At 45.7% G+C, this 20593-nt stretch overlaps 1 protein-coding gene across 13 annotated transcripts in view; it reads right to left on the bottom strand.

The window, feature by feature from the left end:
- LOC110498066 (myelin transcription factor 1-like protein) overlaps positions 1–20593 on the bottom strand; it is a 171778-nt gene that overhangs the window by 14054 nt on the left and 137131 nt on the right. For 12 of the 13 annotated variants that reach the window (XM_036954999.1, XM_036955001.1, XM_036954998.1 and 9 more), the window contains 4 exons: positions 20191–20456; positions 13669–13875; positions 5543–5664; positions 4605–4673 (listed from right to left, as the gene is read on the bottom strand). In XM_036954999.1, the coding sequence (XP_036810894.1) occupies positions 4605–4673; positions 5543–5664; positions 13669–13875; positions 20191–20456 (664 nt within the window). Of the gene's footprint in view, positions 1–2329; positions 2333–4604; positions 4674–5542; positions 5665–13668; positions 13876–20190; positions 20457–20593 lie in introns of all 13 variants that reach the window. The other variant, XM_036955002.1, reaches the window with a different exon arrangement.

Here is a 20593-nt window from a genome sequence, read left to right as displayed (position 1 = left end):
GCGCAGAGGTAAAGGATGAGATTCTCTCCCGGGAGGTTCCTTCCAGCGTGGATTCCTTGATTGAACTCGCTATTCGCATTGAGCGACGGGTTGATCTTCGTCACCGAGCTCGTGGAAAGGAGCTCGCGCTCTCCGTCGCCTCCCTCTCCGCATCACTACCATCTTCCTCTGCCGGCTCGGGTGCTGAGCCCATGCAGCTGGGAGGTATCCGCATCTCGACTGAGGAGAGGGAACGGAGAATCACCAACCGCCTCTGTCTCTATTGCGGTTCCGCTGGTCATTTTGTCACTTCATGTCCAGTAAAAGGCCAGAGCTCGTCAGTAAGCGGAGGGCTACTGGTGAGCGCTACTACTCCTGTCTCTCCTTCAAGATCCTGCACTACCTTGTCGGTCCATCTACGCTGGACCGGTTCGTCAGCTTCCTGCAGTGCCTTAATAGACTCTGGGGCGGAGGGCTGTTTTATGGACGAGACCTGGGCTCGGGAACATGACATTCCTCTCAGACAGTTAAAGGAGCCCACGGCCTTGTTCGCCCTGGATGGTAGTCCTCTCCCCAGGATTCAGCGTGAGACGCTACCTTTAACCCTCACTGTTTCTGGTAATCATAGTGAAACCATTTCTTTTTTAATTTTTCGTTCACCTTTTACACCTGTTGTTTTGGGCCATCCCTGGCTAGTTTGTCATAATCCTTCCATTAATTGGTCTAGTAATTCTATCCTCTCCTGGAACGTCTCTTGTCATGTGAAATGTTTAATGTCTGCTATCCCTCCTGTTTCCTCTGTCTCTTCTTCACAGGAGGAGCCTGGTGATTTGACAGGGGTGCCGGAGGAATATCACGATCTGCGCACGGTGTTCAGTCGGTCCAGGGCCACCTCTCTTCCTCCACACCGGTCGTATGATTGTAGTATTGATCTCCTTCCGGGAACCACCCCCCCCCGGGGTAGACTATACTCTCTGTCGGCTCCCGAACGTAAGGCTCTCGAAGATTATTTGTCTGTAGCTCTTGACGCCGGTACCATAGTCCCCTCCTCCTCTCCCGCCGGAGCGGGGTTTTTTTTGTCAAGAAGAAGGACGGGTCTCTGCGCCCCTGCATAGATTATCGAGGGCTGAATGACATAACAGTGAAGAATCGTTATCCGCTTCCTCTTATGTCTTCAGCCTTCGAGATCCTGCAGGGAGCCAGGTTTTTCACTAAGTTGGACCTTCGTAACGCTTACCATCTCGTGCGCATCAGGGAGGGGGACGAGTGGAAGACGGCGTTTAACACTCCGTTAGGGCACTTTGAATACCGGGTTCTTCCTTTCGGCCTCGCTAACGCTCCAGCTGTCTTTCAGGCATTAGTCAATGATGTCCTGAGAGACATGCTGAACATCTTTGTTTTCGTTTACCTTGACGATATCCTGATTTTTTCACCGTCACTCCAGATTCATGTTCAGCACGTTCGACGTGTCCTCCAGCGCCTTTTAGAGAATTGTCTTTTTGTGAAGGCTGAGAAGTGCACTTTTCATGCCTCCTCCGTCACATTTCTCGGTTCTGTTATTTCCGCTGAAGGCATTAAGATGGATCCCGCTAAGGTCCAAGCTGTCATTGATTGGCCCGTCCCTAAGTCACGCGTCGAGCTGCAGCGCTTTCTCGGCTTCGCGAACTTCTATCGTCGTTTCATCCGTAATTTCGGTCAGGTGGCAGCTCCTCTCACAGCCCTTACTTCTGTCAAGACGTGCTTTAAGTGGTCCGTTTCCGCCCAGGGAGCTTTTGATCTCCTCAAGAATCGTTTTACATCCGCTCCTATCCTTGTTACACCTGACGTCTCTAGACAGTTCGTTGTCGAGGTTGACGCGTCAGAGGTGGGAGTGGGAGCCATCCTTTCTCAGCGCTCCCTCTCTGACGACAAGGTCCACCCATGCGCGTATTTTTCTCATCGCCTGTCGCCGTCGGAACGTAACTATGATGTGGGTAACCGCGAACTGCTCGCCATCCGGTTAGCCCTAGGCGAATGGCGACAGTGGTTGGAGGGGGCGACCGTTCCTTTTGTCGTTTGGACTGACCATAGGAACCTTGAGTACATCCGTTCTGCCAAACGACTTAATGCGCGTCAGGCGCGTTGGGCGCTGTTTTTCGCTCGTTTCGAGTTCGTGATTTCTTATCGTCCGGGCTCTAAGAACACCAAGCCTGATGCTTTGTCTCGTCTCTTCAGTTCTTCAGTAGCCTCCACTGACCCCGAGGGGATTCTCCCTGAGGGGCGTGTTGTCGGGTTGACTGTCTGGGGAATTGAGAGGCAGGTAAAGCAAGCACTCACTCAAACTCCGTCGCCGCGCGCTTGTCCTAGGAACCTTCTTTTCGTTCCCGTTCCTGCTCGTCTGGCCGTTCTTCAGTGGGCTCACTCTGCCAAGTTAGCCGGCCACCCTGGCGTTCGGGGTACGCTTGCTTCCATTCGCCAGCGTTTCTGGTGGCCCACCCGGGAGCATGACACGCGTCGTTTCGTGGCTGCTTGTTCGGTCTGCGCGCAGACTAAGTCCGGTAACTCTCCTCCTGCCGGCCGTCTCAGGCCGCTTCCTATTCCCTCTCGACCGTGGTCTCACATCGCCTTAGATTTTGTCACCGGACTGCCTTCGTCAGCGGGGAAGACTGTTATTCTTACGGTTGTCGATAGGTTCTCTAAGGCGGCTCATTTCATTCCCCTTGCTAAGCTTCCTTCTGCTAAAGAGACGGCACAAATCATCATCGAGAATGTTTTCAGAATTCATGGCCTTCCGTCAGACGTCGTTTCGGACAGAGGTCCGCAATTCACGTCTCAATTTTGGAGGGAGTTTTGCCGTTTGATTGGGGCTTCCGTCAGTCTCTCTTCCGGCTTTCACCCCCAGTCTAACGGTCAAGCAGAACGGGCCAATCAGACTATTGGTCGCATCTTACGCAGTCTTTCTTTTCGCAACCCTGCGTCTTGGTCAGAACAGCTCCCCTGGGCAGAATACGCCCACAACTCGCTTCCTTCGTCTGCGACCGGGCTATCTCCTTTTCAGAGTAGCCTCGGGTACCAGCCTCCGTTGTTCTCATCTCAGTTCGCCGAGTCCAGCGTCCCCTCCGCTCAGGCTTTTGTCCAACGTTGCGAGCGCACCTGGAAGAGGGTCAGGTCTGCACTTTGCCGTTATAGGGCGCAGACTGTGAGAGCTGCTAATAAGCGTAGAACTAAGAGCCCTAGATATTGTCGCGGTCAGAGAGTTTGGCTCTCCACTCAGAACCTTCCCCTTAAGACGGCTTCTCGCAAGTTGACCCCGCGGTTCATTGGTCCATTCCGTATCTCTCAGGTCATTAATCCTGTCGCAGTGCGACTTCTTCTTCCGCGATATCTTCGTCGCGTCCACCCGGTCTTCCATGTCTCCTGTGTTAAGCCCGTTCTTCGCGCCCCCGCTCGTCTTCCCCCCCCCCCCCCCCATCCTTGTCGAGGGCGCACCTATCTACAGGGTCCGTAAAATCTTGGACATGCGTCCTCGGGGCCGTGGTCATCAGTACCTAGTTGACTGGGAGGGGTACGGTCCTGAGGAGAGGAGTTGGGTTCCCTCTCGGGACGTGCTGGACCGTGCGCTGATTGATGATTTCCTCCGTTGCCGCCAGGTTTCCTCCTCGAGTGCGCCAGGAGGCGCTCGGTGAGTGGGGGGGTACTGTCATGTACTGTCATGTTGTCTTGTCTCTGTCCTTTCCCTTCACCCTGTCTCCCTCTGCTGGTCGTGTTAGGTTACCTTTTCTCCCCCGCTTTCCCCCAGCTGTCCCTTGTCTCCTCTAACTACCCATTCACCCCGTTCCCCACCTGTTCCCTTTTTTCCCTCTGATTAGGTCCCAATATCTCTCTCTGTTTCTGCTCCTGTCCTTGTCGGATTCTTGTTTGTTTGTGTCATTCATGCCTGAACCAGACTGTCGTCATGTTTGCTGTAACCTTGTCCTGTCCTGTCGGAATCTGCCGGTCCATCTGAGCCTACCTATGTTTGGTAATTAAAGAAGCTCTGTTTAAGTTGATTCGCTTTTGGGTCCTCATTCACGCACCGTAACAGTTTGTTTGTTTGTTTATGCATTTCTGTGAATTACTTAACTAGTAATAAATAAATGATTTAAGACAATTGATGTATGGATGACTCATACTGAAGACTGGGTTCGTGCAGATAACCAACAATTTACGACGTTCGGAATGAGACTAATGTGAGGTAAAGTAAATAATTCATTAATTCGAAGACTAATTGATCAGATAAAATATCTGAAAAGTTATTTTAGGAAATTATAACTTTGTAATCTGAATATTTTTCCTTGGTGCCCCGACTTCCTAGTAATTACGGTTACATGATTAATCAGTCTAATCGGGTAATAACTAATTACAGAGAATCTTTGATAAAAACTATCAGTCTTCAGTTAACTATAGTAAAGACACGACACTGCACTATTAAAGCTGATATACCCCATAAATAAAATATACATATTAATAACAGTCAGTAGAGTGTTTTTGCTTTGTCTGAGGAACTAAAACCAAGTTCTGAATTCAGGAATTGGGAATTCTACTTTTTTCACAATATATCAATAAAAGAAGAAACAAAAATAAAAATGAAACATCTCACGCCTTACTTGAGCTCTTGTGAGTTGGTAGCCATCATACTTCGAATGCTTTTGTCAGCTAAAGGACAGCCAGAGAGACTGGAAGAAATACCATGACAACGTTAGTGAGGCAAAGAAGAGAGAGGGCCCACCACTGAAACATAAAGACACAGACAAACATGCACAGTACACACTGTACACACACTTACACACAAACACACACGTTGACAAGACTGGAATTGCAAGAAAGCCATGATGCAAGTGCAGGGGGGACTATGGGTCAGTAAATAAACGTGTTAACCCCTCTAAATAACTGCCTTCAGAAATAGCCTGTGTAGAACATAAATGTTTTGTTGACATGATCTGTAAGTTCATTGATTACATTCCTTGACATAATTGGGTATCTGGTAGGCCTATGTTTACCATGATGATACACATCACTTAGACACTATGTTGACTCAAAGGGTTAACTGTAATCATACTTAAGAGAAAACACAGAGATGTGCATTCTGTCTGCAGTAGTCCGAGAGCATAGTCGAGGTAAGTCACTCGACCACTGCCCTCACGCCCAGATGTTGGGCATCTGTCACCAGAGGAATAGACAGAATGAAACCAAAACTAGAGGAACATAAAATAAATAGGTTTGTTTATCCCTTTTATTGTTGGCTGATTTGTTTTTCATTGTTTCCAGTTTAGCTTGACTGTCTGCAAAAATGGTTTGGACTGTTCTGGACCCATTCTAGAGCGCAGCTGCAACATGATGAGGTCATCATGTTTTATTACGTTAAACCATCAACATAAGAGAATGATAAGAAACCAGCAAAACACTGGCTGAAGAGCTGTGGATCAAATGAAAAGCTGACTGAAAAGTACGTGGCAAAATGTAGCATGCCATTAGCATGCCATACGCACGCACACACACACACACACACACACACACACACACACACTGTACAGGTCAGTCTTACGTTATCAGGTCCTTCTTGCTCTCTTTGCACTGGGCGTACTTGGGCTTGGTGCTGTGCATGGTGACATCATCAGAGTAACCTCGCTGCTCCAGCAGCTCCTGGAACGGGTCCAGGTCATTTGTCTAGAGAAAGAGAGGGATGGAGGAGAGAGAAAGGGTATATGAGAGAGAAGGACGGTGAGAAAGATGGGAAATGAGAGAGATTGGGATGAGAGGGTGAATAAGAGAGAGGGATGAGCGAGAAAAGAGGAGAGAGAGGGATGGGGGAGAGTGAAAGAGAGATACACACAGTCAAATAGATGGTGAGGACGGAGGGGGACTTGTTGTTCCAGTTTACACAGGATGGAGCTAGCATGCCATGATTTTTTACACATTCAAAGGTGTTTATTTTTGTCTTTTCAAACCGACCCCATTTAAAAGGAAACAAGCACTCATTATGATCAGGTGAGGTCAATAAGTGGGCGCGGCCAACACACCTGAACACAAAGTTTTGTTGATGCTGAGAATGGAATTCTCTGAACGTTACTAAAGTTTTCTTGTGTTTTTTATGGAAATGTATCTTAATGTTCTCAGGAACAATTTGAGAACATGACTTTAAATATAACCATGAGGAAACCTGTAGGAAACGTTATGCTGTTCCTTAACGTTCTCTGAACAACTTGAGAACATTCCCAATGTCAAACCAGTTGGAGAACGTTCTTAGATCATTACCAAAATGTTATGTAACCAGGTTTGAACTTTAAGAAAATGTTCTGTTAAAGTCATGAAAGTAAAATTTTTTTCTCAAGTTACTTAAATGTGCTGAGAATGTTCCATAGCTAAGCAAATATCCTGCACCATTCTCAAAAATGTGTGGGAAGGTTGTATGCTAAATAACCATAAGACAACCACTCTCCCACCAAGCTTTAAGAAACATATTGTTTCCAGAACATTATCTGCTAGCTGGGTATGGATTGAAACTGACAGCTCTGACAGAGCAAGTACTGTAGGAGACAAAGGGCATGGGAGGCATTGCCCATCGGGCTGCCAGTGGCTGCCAGCACCAGTTTCGAGCTGTTTCTGGGCAGCCAGCAGGGTAGAAGAGGAGCACAAGGTAAAGGGAACCCCTATCATTTACATGTTTGTTTTACTATCCTTGTGGTGACCAAACAATTGACTCCCATTCAAAATCCTATTTTCCCTAACATCTAACCCTATCCGTTAACCTTAATCCTACACCTAACCTTAACCCCAAACCCTTTACCCTAAACCTAAACCTAACTCCTAACCCTAAACCTAAACCTAACCCCTAACCCTATCAGTTAACCTTAATCCTACACCTAACCTTAACCCCAAACCCTTTACCCTAAACCTAAACCTAACTCCTAACCCTAAACCTAAACCTAACTCCTAACCCTAAACCTAAACCTAACCCCTAACCCTATCCGTTAACCTTAATCCTACACCTAACCTTAACCCCAAACCCTTTACCCTAAACCTAAACCTAACCCCTAACCCTATCCGTTAACCTTAATCCTACACCTAACCTTAACCCCAAACCCTTTACCCTAAACCTAAACCTAACCCCTAACCCTATCCGTTAACCTTAATCCTACACCTAACCTTAACCCCAAACCCTTTACCCTAAACCTAAACCTAACCCCTAACCCTATCCGTTAACCTTAATCCTACACCTAACCTTAACCCCAAACCCTTTACCCTAAACCTAAACCTAACCCCTAACCCTATCCGTTAACCTTAATCCTACACCTAACCTTAACCCCAAACCCTTTACCCTAAACCTAAACCTAACCCCTAACCCTATCCGTTAACCTTAATCCTACACCTAACCTTAACCCCAAACCCTTTACCCTAAACCTAAACCTAACCCCTAACCCTATCCATTAACCTTAATCCTACACCTAACCTTAACCCCAAACCCTTTACCCTAAACCTAAACCTAACTCCTAACCCTAATTGTAACCCTATCCCCAATTGTAACCATAACCCTAATCCTCATCCCTAAAACTAAAATAGCCTTTGTCCTAGTGGGGACTGGCGAATTGTCCTTGTTTTACTCTCCATATGAGGACTTCTGGTCTCCACAAGGATTATAAAACCCCTAGAACACACATAAACTAAAGTTATTACTCAGACCATCAGAGGGTGGATTATCAGCCTCACACACACACACACACACACACACACACACACATACACACACACACACACACACACACACACAGAGAGAGCAAGAGAGAGACTGAGAGAGAGAGGGAGGGAGAGAGAGAGAGAGCGGGAGAGAGAGAGAGAGCGAGAGACAGAACGTGAGAGAGAAAGAGTCAGAGCTGCCCTGGTGTTCTCAGAGCTTTAGAAGCAGCTTTCTTTAAAACACAATGGCACTTTCTATCTCAATTTGTATGCAAATGAGGTGCATGCCTGGCTGGGTGGCCGGCTGGTGGCTGAGGAGGCTCTGCCATGCCGTCAATCTGGGTTTTGGAGAGACACAGCACTCAGGAAGTAGTCATGTTATCCATACCTATATGTACATAACTAACTCAATTACCTCATTCCCCTAAACATTGTCTCAGTACTGATACCTCGTGTATATAGCCAAGTTATTGTTATTCATTGTGCATTTATTCCTCGTGTAATTTTTTTATTTTTTATTCTGCATTGCTGGGTAAGGCCCATAAGTAAGCATTTTACTATTAGTCTACATCTGTTGTTTATGAAGCATGTGACAAATTTAATTTGATTTGAATAATACCGTTGACAACCATCACTGCACCAAGGGATCATAGAAGTGCCTAAGCCAATTTGTTCATGAGTTTTGCAAATCAACAGAAGAGTCTCTGACTGAGGAGACTGGAAATGCGGTTGTGTAATTAATGCAGCCTTTGAGGGTTGATTGAGTAAATAACTTCTTATCACAACAGACTGGAAACGTCAGGGCTATCTTGACAAGAAATCCTGGAGTCTACTCAGTGCTGCATATTTCTGGATTGAAGCTATCTATTTGCAGGACAATTTGCAGGATTATATGAGGAAAACCTCATAGTAATATTCTCTTTGTTGTGCTGCAGTAGGCTTCACTATGTTGTGCTCCTCAGTTTAACTGTGCCTATTGCCCTCAGCACAATGGAATCAGAATTAGGGAGCTGGCTGAGCGTTCTAATGCAGTACTTAACAGATACACTAGATGGCACTCTCGTGAAGTCCCAGATGGCTAGTGTCTGGCTGCAGACGGGCTTTGTCTACAGTGCAGGCTGCCGGGTAAATCCTCTATTTTCCTGTGTGTACAGTAATGCCCCTAAAGACACAGGCAAATATATCTAGCAAAAAATTGAAAATTGTTAGTTCCTCTACATTGCAAAAACGGGCACACATACACACACGCAGGCAGGCACACACGCAGGCACGCTAACGTGCACACACACACACACACACACACACACACACACACACACACACACACACACACACATACACACACACAAAAGTGCGTCATCTATAGTTTGGAAGGGGATCAACTCTTACAAGAGTACCAAGTAGATTTTGTGATTCAATGAGTAGCTGTTGTCTTACTAGGGCAATTTAATTTAAGTGCTGTCTTTTACCTACTAGCCTACAGTAGTTCATCATTGCTGTTTGAACTGTCTGATTGCTCAGCACTTGTCATTGTGGACTTAGTTTCACGCTAGTTTCAGGCCTATTTCTGTAACAGTCTTGCTCATTTGTGGGCGTGTTGTATTATAAGGAGTGTTTTCTCCACCTCTGCCAGGAAATCATCAATCAGTGCTGGGAGGTGTGTCTTTCACCTCTGCTAGGCATTTAGTGGTAGTACTTCAGTCTCCCCTGTGTTTTCAGCCGCAGGTGTAAGCAGAGGTTTTGTCACCAAATCAAATGCCGTTGCCGAAACAAAGATGTTCTGCCAAGTTGTTCTAAGTAGTTATATGAGGAAGGAAAGAGAGGAAGGCTCCACTAGACTCTCTCACTTGAATTCTGATGATCTCATTTTGCTCTTTTGTAGCTTTGGAAAGTATCTGTGTGTTTCCCATCCTAGTTTGCGCCTCTCCCTGTAGGTTTTACAGATGTTCTCCACCCTGTGGCTGCAACCCTTCTAATTTAGTGTACCTTGTGCACACAACCCATGTGTGATTCCTAATCTCTGCAGCGTTTGGAACTGCCTGTTGCCTGTCAGCCTGTTGCCCCTCAGTCCCTACACCTTTTGGCCCTGACAGAGACATGGATTTCCCCAGAGAACACTGCTACTCCAGCTGCTATCGCGTCATCTGGCTATCTTATAGTCCGAGAGCATCTGTTCTTTGCAGTGGTAGCACAGTTCTACTCATTTCTCCTAAGTGGAGATTTTCTATTTTCTCCCTCTCTCACCTGTCTATCTCTTCATTTGAATTCCATGCTCTTACTGTCACTTGTCCACTCAAGCTTAACAATGTTGTCATCTATCGCCCACCAGGTGCCCTTGGAGAGTTTCTTAATGAGCTTGACACCTTGATAAGCTAATTTCCCGATGATGGCTCACCACTCATCGTACTGGGCGACTTTAAACTCCCGACGCCTGACTTCAATTCATTTATTTCCACCTCTTCTTTCCACTCCTTTCTTCTTTTGACCTCACCCTTTCCCAGTCCCCTCCCACTCACAATATAGGCAATACACTTGACCTCACCCTTTCCCAGTCCCCTCCCACTCAAAATATAGGCAATACACTTGACCTCACCCTTTCCCAGTCCCCTCCCACTCACAATATAGGCAATACACTTGACCTCACCCTTTCCCAGTCCCCTCCCACTCACAATATAGGCAATACACTTGACCTCACCCTTTCCCAGTCCCCTCCCACTCACAATATAGGCAATACACTTGACCTCACCCTTTCTCAGTCCCCTCCCACTCACAATATAGGCAATACACTTGACCTCATCTTCACTAGAGTCTGTTCACCTACTAGTGTCACTGCAACCCCCTCCATGTCTCTGATCACTACTTTGTTTCCTTTTCCCTACATTTTTCCTCAAATCCTACCCACTTAGCCCCCACCCAGATGGTCATGTGCTGCCACAATCTTCACTCTCTCTCTCTCTCTCTCTCTCTTCTATCCTATCCTCTCTTCCTGCTAAATCCTTCTCCCTCCTGACTCTGCCTCTTCGACCCTACTTTCCTCCCTTTCTGCATCCTTTGACTCTCACTGTCCCCTTTCCCTTTCTTCCCAGCCGGCCCGACCTTCCTCTCCTGTTCCGTGCCTGAGTGACTCACTGCATGCTAACAGAACATGGCTGCGGAAGGCTGAGCAGAAATGGAGAAAAATGTAACTTCCCTATCTTCTTTCCACCCGATCCTCTCTAAAGCTGCTTTCTAACGCTTAAAATGTTAAGCTTCTGCCTCCAAACCTGCGAAACTCTTCTCCATTTTCTCCTCCCTCCTTAACTTTTTATGGCTGCAGGGGCAGTATTGAGTAGCTTGGATGAAAGGTGCCCACATCAAACGGCCTGCTCCTCAGTCATAGTTGCTAATATTTGCATATTATTATTCGTATTGGATAGAAAACACTCTGAAGTTTATAAAACTGTTTGAATTATGTCTGTGAGTATAACAGAACTCATATAGCAGGCAAAAACCTGAGAAATTCCACATCCTGTTTTTTTTTCTGGAGGTGGCAGATTTTCAACCAAGGTCTCATTGAAACTACAGCGAGATATGGATGAGTTTTCACTTCCTACGCCTTCCACTAGATGTCAGCAGTCAATAGAACTTTGTCTGATGACTCTAATGTGAAGGGTTGTCGAATGAGACAGGAAATAGTCACCACAGCCATGAGTGGACCATGCTTTCACCAGGCGCATTCACAGATGAAGGACTTGCGTTCCATCGCTCATCTGAAGTAATTCCAATTCTCCGGTTGGAACGTTATTCAAGATATATGTAAACAACATTCTAAAGATTGATTCAGTACATCGTTTGACATGTTTCTACTGACTGTTACGGAACTTTTGGACATTTCGTTACGTTATAGTGGATGCACTTTGTGACTTTGGAATTGTTTACCAAACGCGCTAACCAAAGTAGCTAATTGGACATAAATAACGGACATTTTTGAACAAATCAAGCATTTATTGTGGACCTGGGATTTCTAGGACTGCATTTTGATGTAGTTCGTCAAAGGTAAGGAAACATTTATCATGTATTTTCTGGTTTCTGTTGACTCCAACATGGAGGCTAATTTGTCTACTGTTCTGAGCGCCGTCTCAGATTATTGCATGGGTTGCTTTTTTCCGTAAACCTTTTTTGAAATCTGACACATCAGTTGCATTAAGGAGAGGTATATCTATAATTCCATGTGTATAACTTGTATTAACATCTACATTTATGATGAGTATTTCTGTTGAAACTATATGGCTTTACAAAATCACTTGATGTTTTTAGAACTGGTGAATCTAACGTGCCAATGTAAACTCAGATTCTTTGATATAATTATTAACTTTATCAAACAAAACATGCATGTATTGTGTAACATGAAGTCCTATGAGTGTCATCTGATGAAGATAGTTCAAGGTTAGTGATTCATTTTATCTTTATTCCTGGTTTTTGTGAATGCTATATTTTGCTGGAAAATGGCTGTGCTTATTGTGGTTTGGTGGAGACCTAACATAATCGTTTGTAGTGCTTTCGCTGAAAAGCCTATTTGAAATGGGACACTATGGTGGGATTAACAACGCGAATAGCTTTAAAATTATATAAGACACATGTATGTTTTAGGAATTGTAATTATGAGATTTCTGTGGTTTGAATTTGGCGCCCTCTATTTTCACTGGTAGTTGTCATATCGATCCCGATATCGGGATTGCAGCCATAACAGGTTAATCCTCCACCTCCTCCACCTCCTCCCTCTTGAAAAAAACTGACTACTGAGTCCACTGTTCCCACTCACACAGAACTACCCCTATGCCTTGACCCCTTTCTCCCCTCTCTCTCCAGATGGAATCCTGTGACTAGTGATGTCCAGCTGCCTGTCAACCTTCCCACTCAACCCCATCTCCTCCTCCCTTCTCCAAACCATCTCTGGAGACCTCCAATTCCTTACTTCCCTTATCCCTGACCACTCCCTGACCAAGATGGCCAGAGTCGCTCCCCTCAAGAAACCAGCACTCCACCCATCTGACTTCAAAAACTACAGACTGGAACCCTCTCGGATTGGGGGAAACCTGGCACCATCCCTCTGCACACCCCTGGATTGCATCCTACCTGGCAAGTCGCTCCTACCACGTGGCATGGAGAAAATCTGTCTGCAGCACATGCTCTCAATACTGGTGTCCCCCAGGGCTCGGTTCTAGGCCCTCCTCTCTTTTCTTTTTACACCAAGTCACTCGGCTCTGTCATATCCCCCCCCTCCCCTTCTGACACCCACGTGGCGACATGTATCCAATAGAAGTTGATTCTTGACACATTATTTGAAAATACTAAAATACACAGAAAATACCCCAGGTCTGTCTCACAGTATTTTGATGAGAAGAGCTATATAGATTCTACCACAATGTGCAAGCTATTTATTTGCATAATTCACAATAGCAGAGACACATAGTGGGCAGAGAGCATGAGCCAAAATAAACCCAGACAACTCTGTCTGCTGTACGGTGATGCTGATGGAAATTTAACATACAAATAATTCATTGTTTTCCTGGAGAACTCATAATATGACTTTCCAATCATTCAGCATGTACCTGAGATCTAGGCTGGTGTTAAAAATAACCTCAACTGAAATTGGAGTCTTTTACACAAAGGAATCAACAGAAAGGCCTTAGAGACAGATGGCTTGGGTTGAACAAATGTGAAAAACCGTAGGTACTGTATTGAATGCCAAATGGATGGGTGCTACTGAAATGCAGAGTAGGGGGAGTTTGACTTCTGTATGAAGGCCTATGTGAAATGTAAAATGTTTGCATTTATGCAGTTTGTTTGCATGGAGGAAATTTGAATGCTGAAGTCTAAATGTTCTTTGAATATTGAGGTACTGTGAAGCTAATGTTATGGAAAGTCATTATCATTAAAGGTAGGATAACCTCATCCGACAGTAGGAGTTACAGTTTAGAGTAGTGATCTTCATCATCATGCTCCTCATTCTAGTACCTCTTTGCTGTCCTCGTCGATGCGTTTGATCTTGGTGTAATCAACTGGCAGGTCCCAGCAGTCATCCCCCATGCCGTAGCGCATCAGGGCCTGGCGCTGGGGCGACATTGGCTCCAGGGGGGTAAGCACTGCACCCACTCCATCCCCCAAACGCTGCTTAATACTCAGGTCTAATGTCCCGTTCTCATCTACCTCTAGATCTGGGTTCTGGAGGAAGAGATAGAAGATAGACAGGGAAGGAGGGTGGGAGGGAAAGTAGTAATGATTGACAGAACAAAGGAAAAAGAGGGGAGAAGGAAGGCAAAAAAACACTGGGCTCAAAAACCTATTATATAGATGTGATTACATAACTCTCCTAATATTTCCCAATGGGAGGAAAAAGGCATGGTGACTAGTGGGAGAGACATGGTCATCAGTAGTAAATGCATGGTGACTGGTGGGAGAGACATGGTCATCAGTAGTAAATACATAGTGACTGGTGGGAGGGACATGGTCATCAGTAGTAAATGCATGGTGACTGGTGGGAGAGACATGGTCATCAGTAGTAAATGCATGGTGACTGGTGGGAGAGACGTGGTCATCAGTAGTAAATGCATGGTGACTGGTGGGAGAGACGTGGTCATCAGTAGTAAATGCATGGTGACTGGTGGGAGAGACATGGTCATCAGTAGTAAATGCATAGTGACTGGTGGGAGGGACATGGTCATCAGTAGTAAATGCATAGTGACTGGTGGGAGGGACATGGTCATCAGTAGTAAATGCATGGTGACTGGTGGGAGGGACATGGTCATCAGTAGTAAATGCATGGTGACTGGTGGGAGAGACATGGTCATCAGTAGTAAATGCATAGTGACTGGTGGGAGAGACATGGTCATCAGTAGTAAATGCATAGTGACTGGTGGGAGAGACGTGGTCATCAGTAGTAAATGCATGGTGACTGGTGGGAGAGACATGGTCATCAGTAGTAAATACATAGTGACTGGTGGGAGGGACATGGTCATCAGTAGTAAATGCATGGTGACTGGTGGGAGAGACGTGGTCATCAGTAGTAAATGCATGGTGACTGGTGGGAGGGACATGGTCATCAGTAGTAAATGCATGGTGACTGGTGGGAGGGACATGGTCATCAGTAGTAAATGCATAGTGACTGGTGGGAGGGACATGGTCATCAGTAGTAAATGCATGGTGACTGGTGGGAGGGACATGGTCATCAGTAGTAAATGCATGGTGACTGGTGGGAGAGACATGGTCATCAGTAGTAAATGCATGGTGACTGGTGGGAGAGACATGGTCATCAGTAGTAAATACATAGTGACTGGTGGGAGGGACATGGTCATCAGTAGTAAATGCATGGTGACTGGTGGGAGGGACATGGTCATCAGTAGTAAATACATAGTGACTGGTGGGAGGGACATGGTCATCAGTAGTAAATGCATGGTGACTGGTGGGAGGGACATGGTCATCAGTAGTAAATGCATGGTGACTGGTGGGAGGGACATCGTCATCAGTAGTAAATGCATGGTGACTAGTGGGAGAGACATGGTCATCAGTAGTAAATGCATAGTGACTGGTGGGAGGGACATGGTCATCAGTAGTAAATGCATGGTGACTGGTGGGAGGGACATGGTCATCAGTAGTAAATACATAGTGACTGGTGGGAGGGACATGGTCATCAGTAGTAAATGCATAGTGACTGGTGGGAGGGACATGGTCATCAGTAGTAAATGCATGGTGACTGGTGGGAGGGACATGGTCATCAGTAGTAAATGCATAGTGACTGGTGGGAGAGACATGGTCATCAGTAGTAAATGCATGGTGACTGGTGGGAGAGACATGGTCATCAGTAGTAAATACATTGTGACTGGTGGGAGGGACATGGTCATCAGTAGTAAATGCATGGTGACTGGTGGGAGAGACATGGTCATCAGTAGTAAATGCATGGTGACTGGTGGGAGGGACATGGTCATCAGTAGTAAATGCATGGTGACTGGTGGGAGAGACGTGGTCATCAGTAGTAAATGCATGGTGACTGGTGGGAGAGACGTGGTCATCAGTAGTAAATGCATGGTGACTGGTGGGAGAGACATGGTCATCAGTGGTAAATACATAGTGACTGGTGGGAGAGACGTGGTCATCAGTAGTAAATGCATGGTGACTGGTGGGAGAGACATGGTCATCAGTGGTAAATACATAGTGACTGGTGGGAGAGACGTGGTCATCAGTAGTAAATGCATGGTGACTGGTGGGAGAGACGTGGTCATCAGTAGTAAATACATAGTGACTGGTGGGAGAGACATGGTCATCAGTAGTAAATGCATGGTGACTGGTGGGAGGGACATGGTCCTCAGTAGTAAATGCATGGTGACTGGTGGGAGGGACATGGTCATCAGTAGTAAATACATTGTGACTGGTGGGAGGGACATGGTCATCAGTAGTAAATACATAGTGACTGGTGGGAGAGACATGGTCATCAGTAGTAAATGCATGGTGACTGGTGGGAGGGACATGGTCATCAGTAGTAAATACATAGTGACTAGTGGGAGGGACATGGTCATCAGTAGTAAATGCATGGTGACTGGTGGGAGGGACATGGTCATCAGTAGTAAATACATAGTGACTGGTGGGAGAGACATGGTCATCAGTAGTAAATGCATGGTGACTGGTGGGAGGGACATGGTCATCAGTAGTAAATGCATGGTGACTGGTGGGAGGGACATGGTCATCAGTAGTAAATGCATGGTGACTGGTGGGAGAGACATGGTCATCAGTAGTAAATGCATGGTGACTGGTGGGAGAGACGTGGTCATCAGTAGTAAATGCATGGTGACTGGTGGGAGGGACATGGTCATCAGTAGTAAATGCATGGTGACTGGTGGGAGAGACATGGTCATCAGTAGTAAATGCATGGTGACTAGTGGGAGGGACATGGTCATCAGTGGTAAAGGGCAAGTGCACACTGAGCAAATGTAGTGATCCTACACTAATCTATATACCATCTCTCTCTGTCTCTCTCGGTCTCTCCATCTCTCTCCAGCTCTCTCCATCTCTCCCTCCCTCGGAGCGGCTATAACCTCCACAGCCAGAGGGAGCAGATTGGGGTCTGGCTGGTTTGAATGTGATGTGAGTGGACGGGGACAGAGAGTGGGGTGAGAGGTTTATGGGAGGGCAATCCTGGGCGGCTGCAGGGGGACTGCTGCTAGTCAACCAAAAACACAATAAATATACCAGAACAATCAGGGACACAGGCAGGCTTGAATAATCACTCAAAACACTCTCTCTCCCTCTCATCCTTCCTTTTCTACCCAACTGAATGTCCATGTACTGTATCTGCTGCAAATGTGCCCAGTAGAATCCTTCCCTTGAGGGTAGTGTTTTTAGAGGGGTTAGGAGGGGAGGGGTAATGTCTATTTGTCACCTTTCCCTTGCCCTCATTAATATCCTTTACTCCGACCCCCTCCCCTCCTCTCCCGCTCTCCTCTCCTCCTATCCTCGCGTTTTAACAGTGATTCCATATGACACTACCCCTAGGCTGGATTCTCCCTGTGTTCCAGTGGAGAAAAACCCTGACCCTCTTATCTGTGACGCACATAAACTTATAGAGGGTTCCAGGCTCAGAGGCTGGGGTACTGCGGTGTGCTTCCAGAGCCATCTTTGGAAGGACCATAGCTTTAAAATGAGTATAACGCACATAGCACTAGCTACATTTTTATCACTCTCCGACCGAATATGGCAACAATACAGAATCAGCCTTTGTAGACAAATGATAGACACATATAAGATCATCTGAGAAACTGATATATAGCTACTAAGATGTGTAATAAACTGATAAATGGCTACTGAGATATACAATGCTTTCGGAAAGTATTCAGACCCCTTGACTTTTTCCACATTTTGTTATGTTACAACCTTACTCTAAAACATTTTCCTTGTCAACCCATAATGACAAAGGGAAAACAGATTGTTAGAAATGTTTGCCAATAAAAAACTTATATCTTATTTACACAAGTATTCAGACCATTTGCTATGAGACTCGAAATTGAGCTCAGGTGCATCCTGTTTACATTGATCATCCTTGAGATGTTTCTACAACTTGACTGGAGTCCACCAGTGGTCAATTAAATTGGCCGGACTGAGCAATCGGGAGTGTTGATACTGAGATATAAAATAAACAATATTTAGCTAGAGAGATATATAATAAACTGACAAATAGCTACTAAGATATATAATAAACTGATATAAAGCTACTGAAATAAATAATCAACTGATATATAGCTACTGAGATGTATAATAAACTGATATATAGCTACTGAAATATATAATAAACAGATATTTAGCTACTGAGATATATAATAAGCTGATATATAGCTACTGAAATATATAATAAACAGATATTTAGCTACTGAGATATATAATAAACTGACATTTAGCTACTGAGATTTATAATAAATTATATATAGCTTCTGAAATATGTAATAAACTGATATTTAGCTACCAAGACATATAACACACATTATATTTAGCTACTGAGATTTCTAATAAATTATATATAGCTACTGAGATATATAATAAACTATATTTAGATACTGAGATAAATAATAAACGATATTTAGCTACTGAGATATATAATACACTGATATATAGCTACTGAGATGTATAATAAACTGACCACTGGTATGTAATAAACGTGAGAGCTATTTCTCATACGTGAGGGATATACAAGCCAGCTCTCTCCATGTCCCTGTCCTTGTCCCAGTGTGTCCCCACACTGGCGGTCACTCAGTGATATGTTACCGGCTCAGTGATATGTAACCGGCTCAGTGATATTTTACCGGCTCAGTGATATGTTACCGGCTCAGTGATATGTAACTGGCTCAGTGATATGTTAGCGGCGCAGTGATATGTAACTGGCTCAGTGATATGTTACCGGCTCAGTGCTATGTTCCCGGCTCAGTGATATGTAACTGGCTGAGTGATATGTTACCGGCTCAGTGATATGTTACCGGCTCAGTGATATGTAACCGGCTCAGTGATATGTAACTGGCTCAGTGATATGTAACCGGCTCAGTGATATGTAACCGGCTCAGTGATATGTTACCGGCTCAGCTGTCATAGCCGTGGAGCCAAAGGGATGGGGCTCTGGCTGTCTGTGTGCATCTGTGTCTACGTATAAAGGACCTGTTGGGTGTGTATGACAGTACTAATGTGATTGACCCATGATGTCTAATTAGTAGTAGATTGGGAGAGGAGGAAGCCCCTTTAGAGATCTTCCCCCGTTTCCTCAAGGACCACAGCATCATCATCTGACCCCTAGGTAGCCCTGGACCCCTGTTGCCAGGGCTGTGCTGGGTGGAGGTGGGCGAGAGAGAGTTGGAGGGCTGAGTAGCTGCTTCCCCACATTACTTTCACCTGCCCCCTCCAGATCCTAAAACAAAACCAGGTATTCTCCCTCAGTATTTATGAGTATTCCTCAGTCTCCCTCACTTTCACTCAGAGAGATAGGAGTGGATGTAGATAGGGGAAAGACAGACAATGTGAGAAAAGCAATGACGTGACTGGAAGTGTTCAGATGAAAGAAGGTTGAGAGTCTCCCTGACGTTTCCTGTGTCCATCTCTGCCTAGGAAACTCCTCCCTGTCTGCCTCACCTATGGAGCAGAGACGGACAGAGAGGAAGGGAGAAAGAGATAAAGTCCTAATTGCCTAAGGCTCTTCTACCAGCTAAGTGAACTCCTCTCTACTTCACACTGAAGATGCCCCTCTACTCCCTTACTTTCTCTTCTGTTTTCCCATCCTTTCATCACCTCTCCCCTATGCATTCCTCTCAACTCTTTTCCCCTCCTCTATTCTTGGCTCTCCAGCCCCAGACAGACCATGCTGCCAACATTAGCGCCAGGCTAGCGTTAGTACTCTGCTGTGCTTCCTCTCTCTCCTATTTGCCGGCTCAGCGTCTCGGTGCTGATAATGCAGGACTACCGACGCCTTATCCGCCTCCTGATGACATATTGGGCTCACAGCGCACGTCAACGCCGATCCATCCCATCCCACCACGCTTCCTATCTACCCTGTCTGATCCCAGAAGGGAAATAAAAAACGGTCTCGCTGAGCTCAATGTCAGAGACACAGCCGTGGATATATCTTTAACAGATCACAAGCGTTCATAGCTAAAGAGACCATATCATCCTCACTCATCAGTGCTCACATTACCTGGCAGGACAGGACAAGCTTGGAGGGAAATGCCTCTAGTAGTGGGATGGGACTGTGGTTGTAGGATATAGTTCAAAGTTTTAACCCATACTATAATAGACTATGGTAAACCACAGGATGCCAAGTAGGATTTGGATATTTCCAGTTGGCTGAAAGTCAACCTCTATGACAAGAAATAAACCTGTTTCATCCTCTCACTTTCTCTGAATTGGTGCATGATGCACAACCCTATTTACTTGTGTTCCACCTTACATGAAGATATCAGCTGTAAAGGGTTTATAAAGGCTAACATATGTATAAGTAGTTCATGAGCAACCTACCCGAGTACACAGATCCTGGGGTTTTCCTCCCAGGCCGTGAGGCATCTCTCTGCAGCGAGTGGACAGGTTGAGGATGGCCGTGGCGGCCATGTGAGCAGCCTCCATGTCGTGGGTGTAGTCGAAGCTGCTCTTACTACAGGTGGAGCTGGCACTACTGCCTCCCCCTCCGCCCCCTCCTCCACAGCTCAGGCTGCTACTGCTGCTGCTGGGGGCGTAGGTGCTGGTCGTGCTACTTGCCGAGCTGGAGTTCTTACAGTAGCGCTTGGCTGAAGGACATACACAGGGGTAGGGATAGTTATCCACAAGTATAAACACATCCACTGCATAGAAATGCTCTTATCGTAACTTGGCTAAGGGAGATGCATTCATTTCAACAATATAGAATTTGGGAAGATTAAATATT

Source organism: Oncorhynchus mykiss, chromosome 19 (genome assembly GCF_013265735.2).
Source record: "Oncorhynchus mykiss isolate Arlee chromosome 19, USDA_OmykA_1.1, whole genome shotgun sequence".
In the NCBI taxonomy this organism is placed as follows: Eukaryota; Metazoa; Chordata; class Actinopteri; order Salmoniformes; family Salmonidae; genus Oncorhynchus; species Oncorhynchus mykiss.
This window is presented reverse-complemented; position numbering and strand designations above follow the sequence as displayed.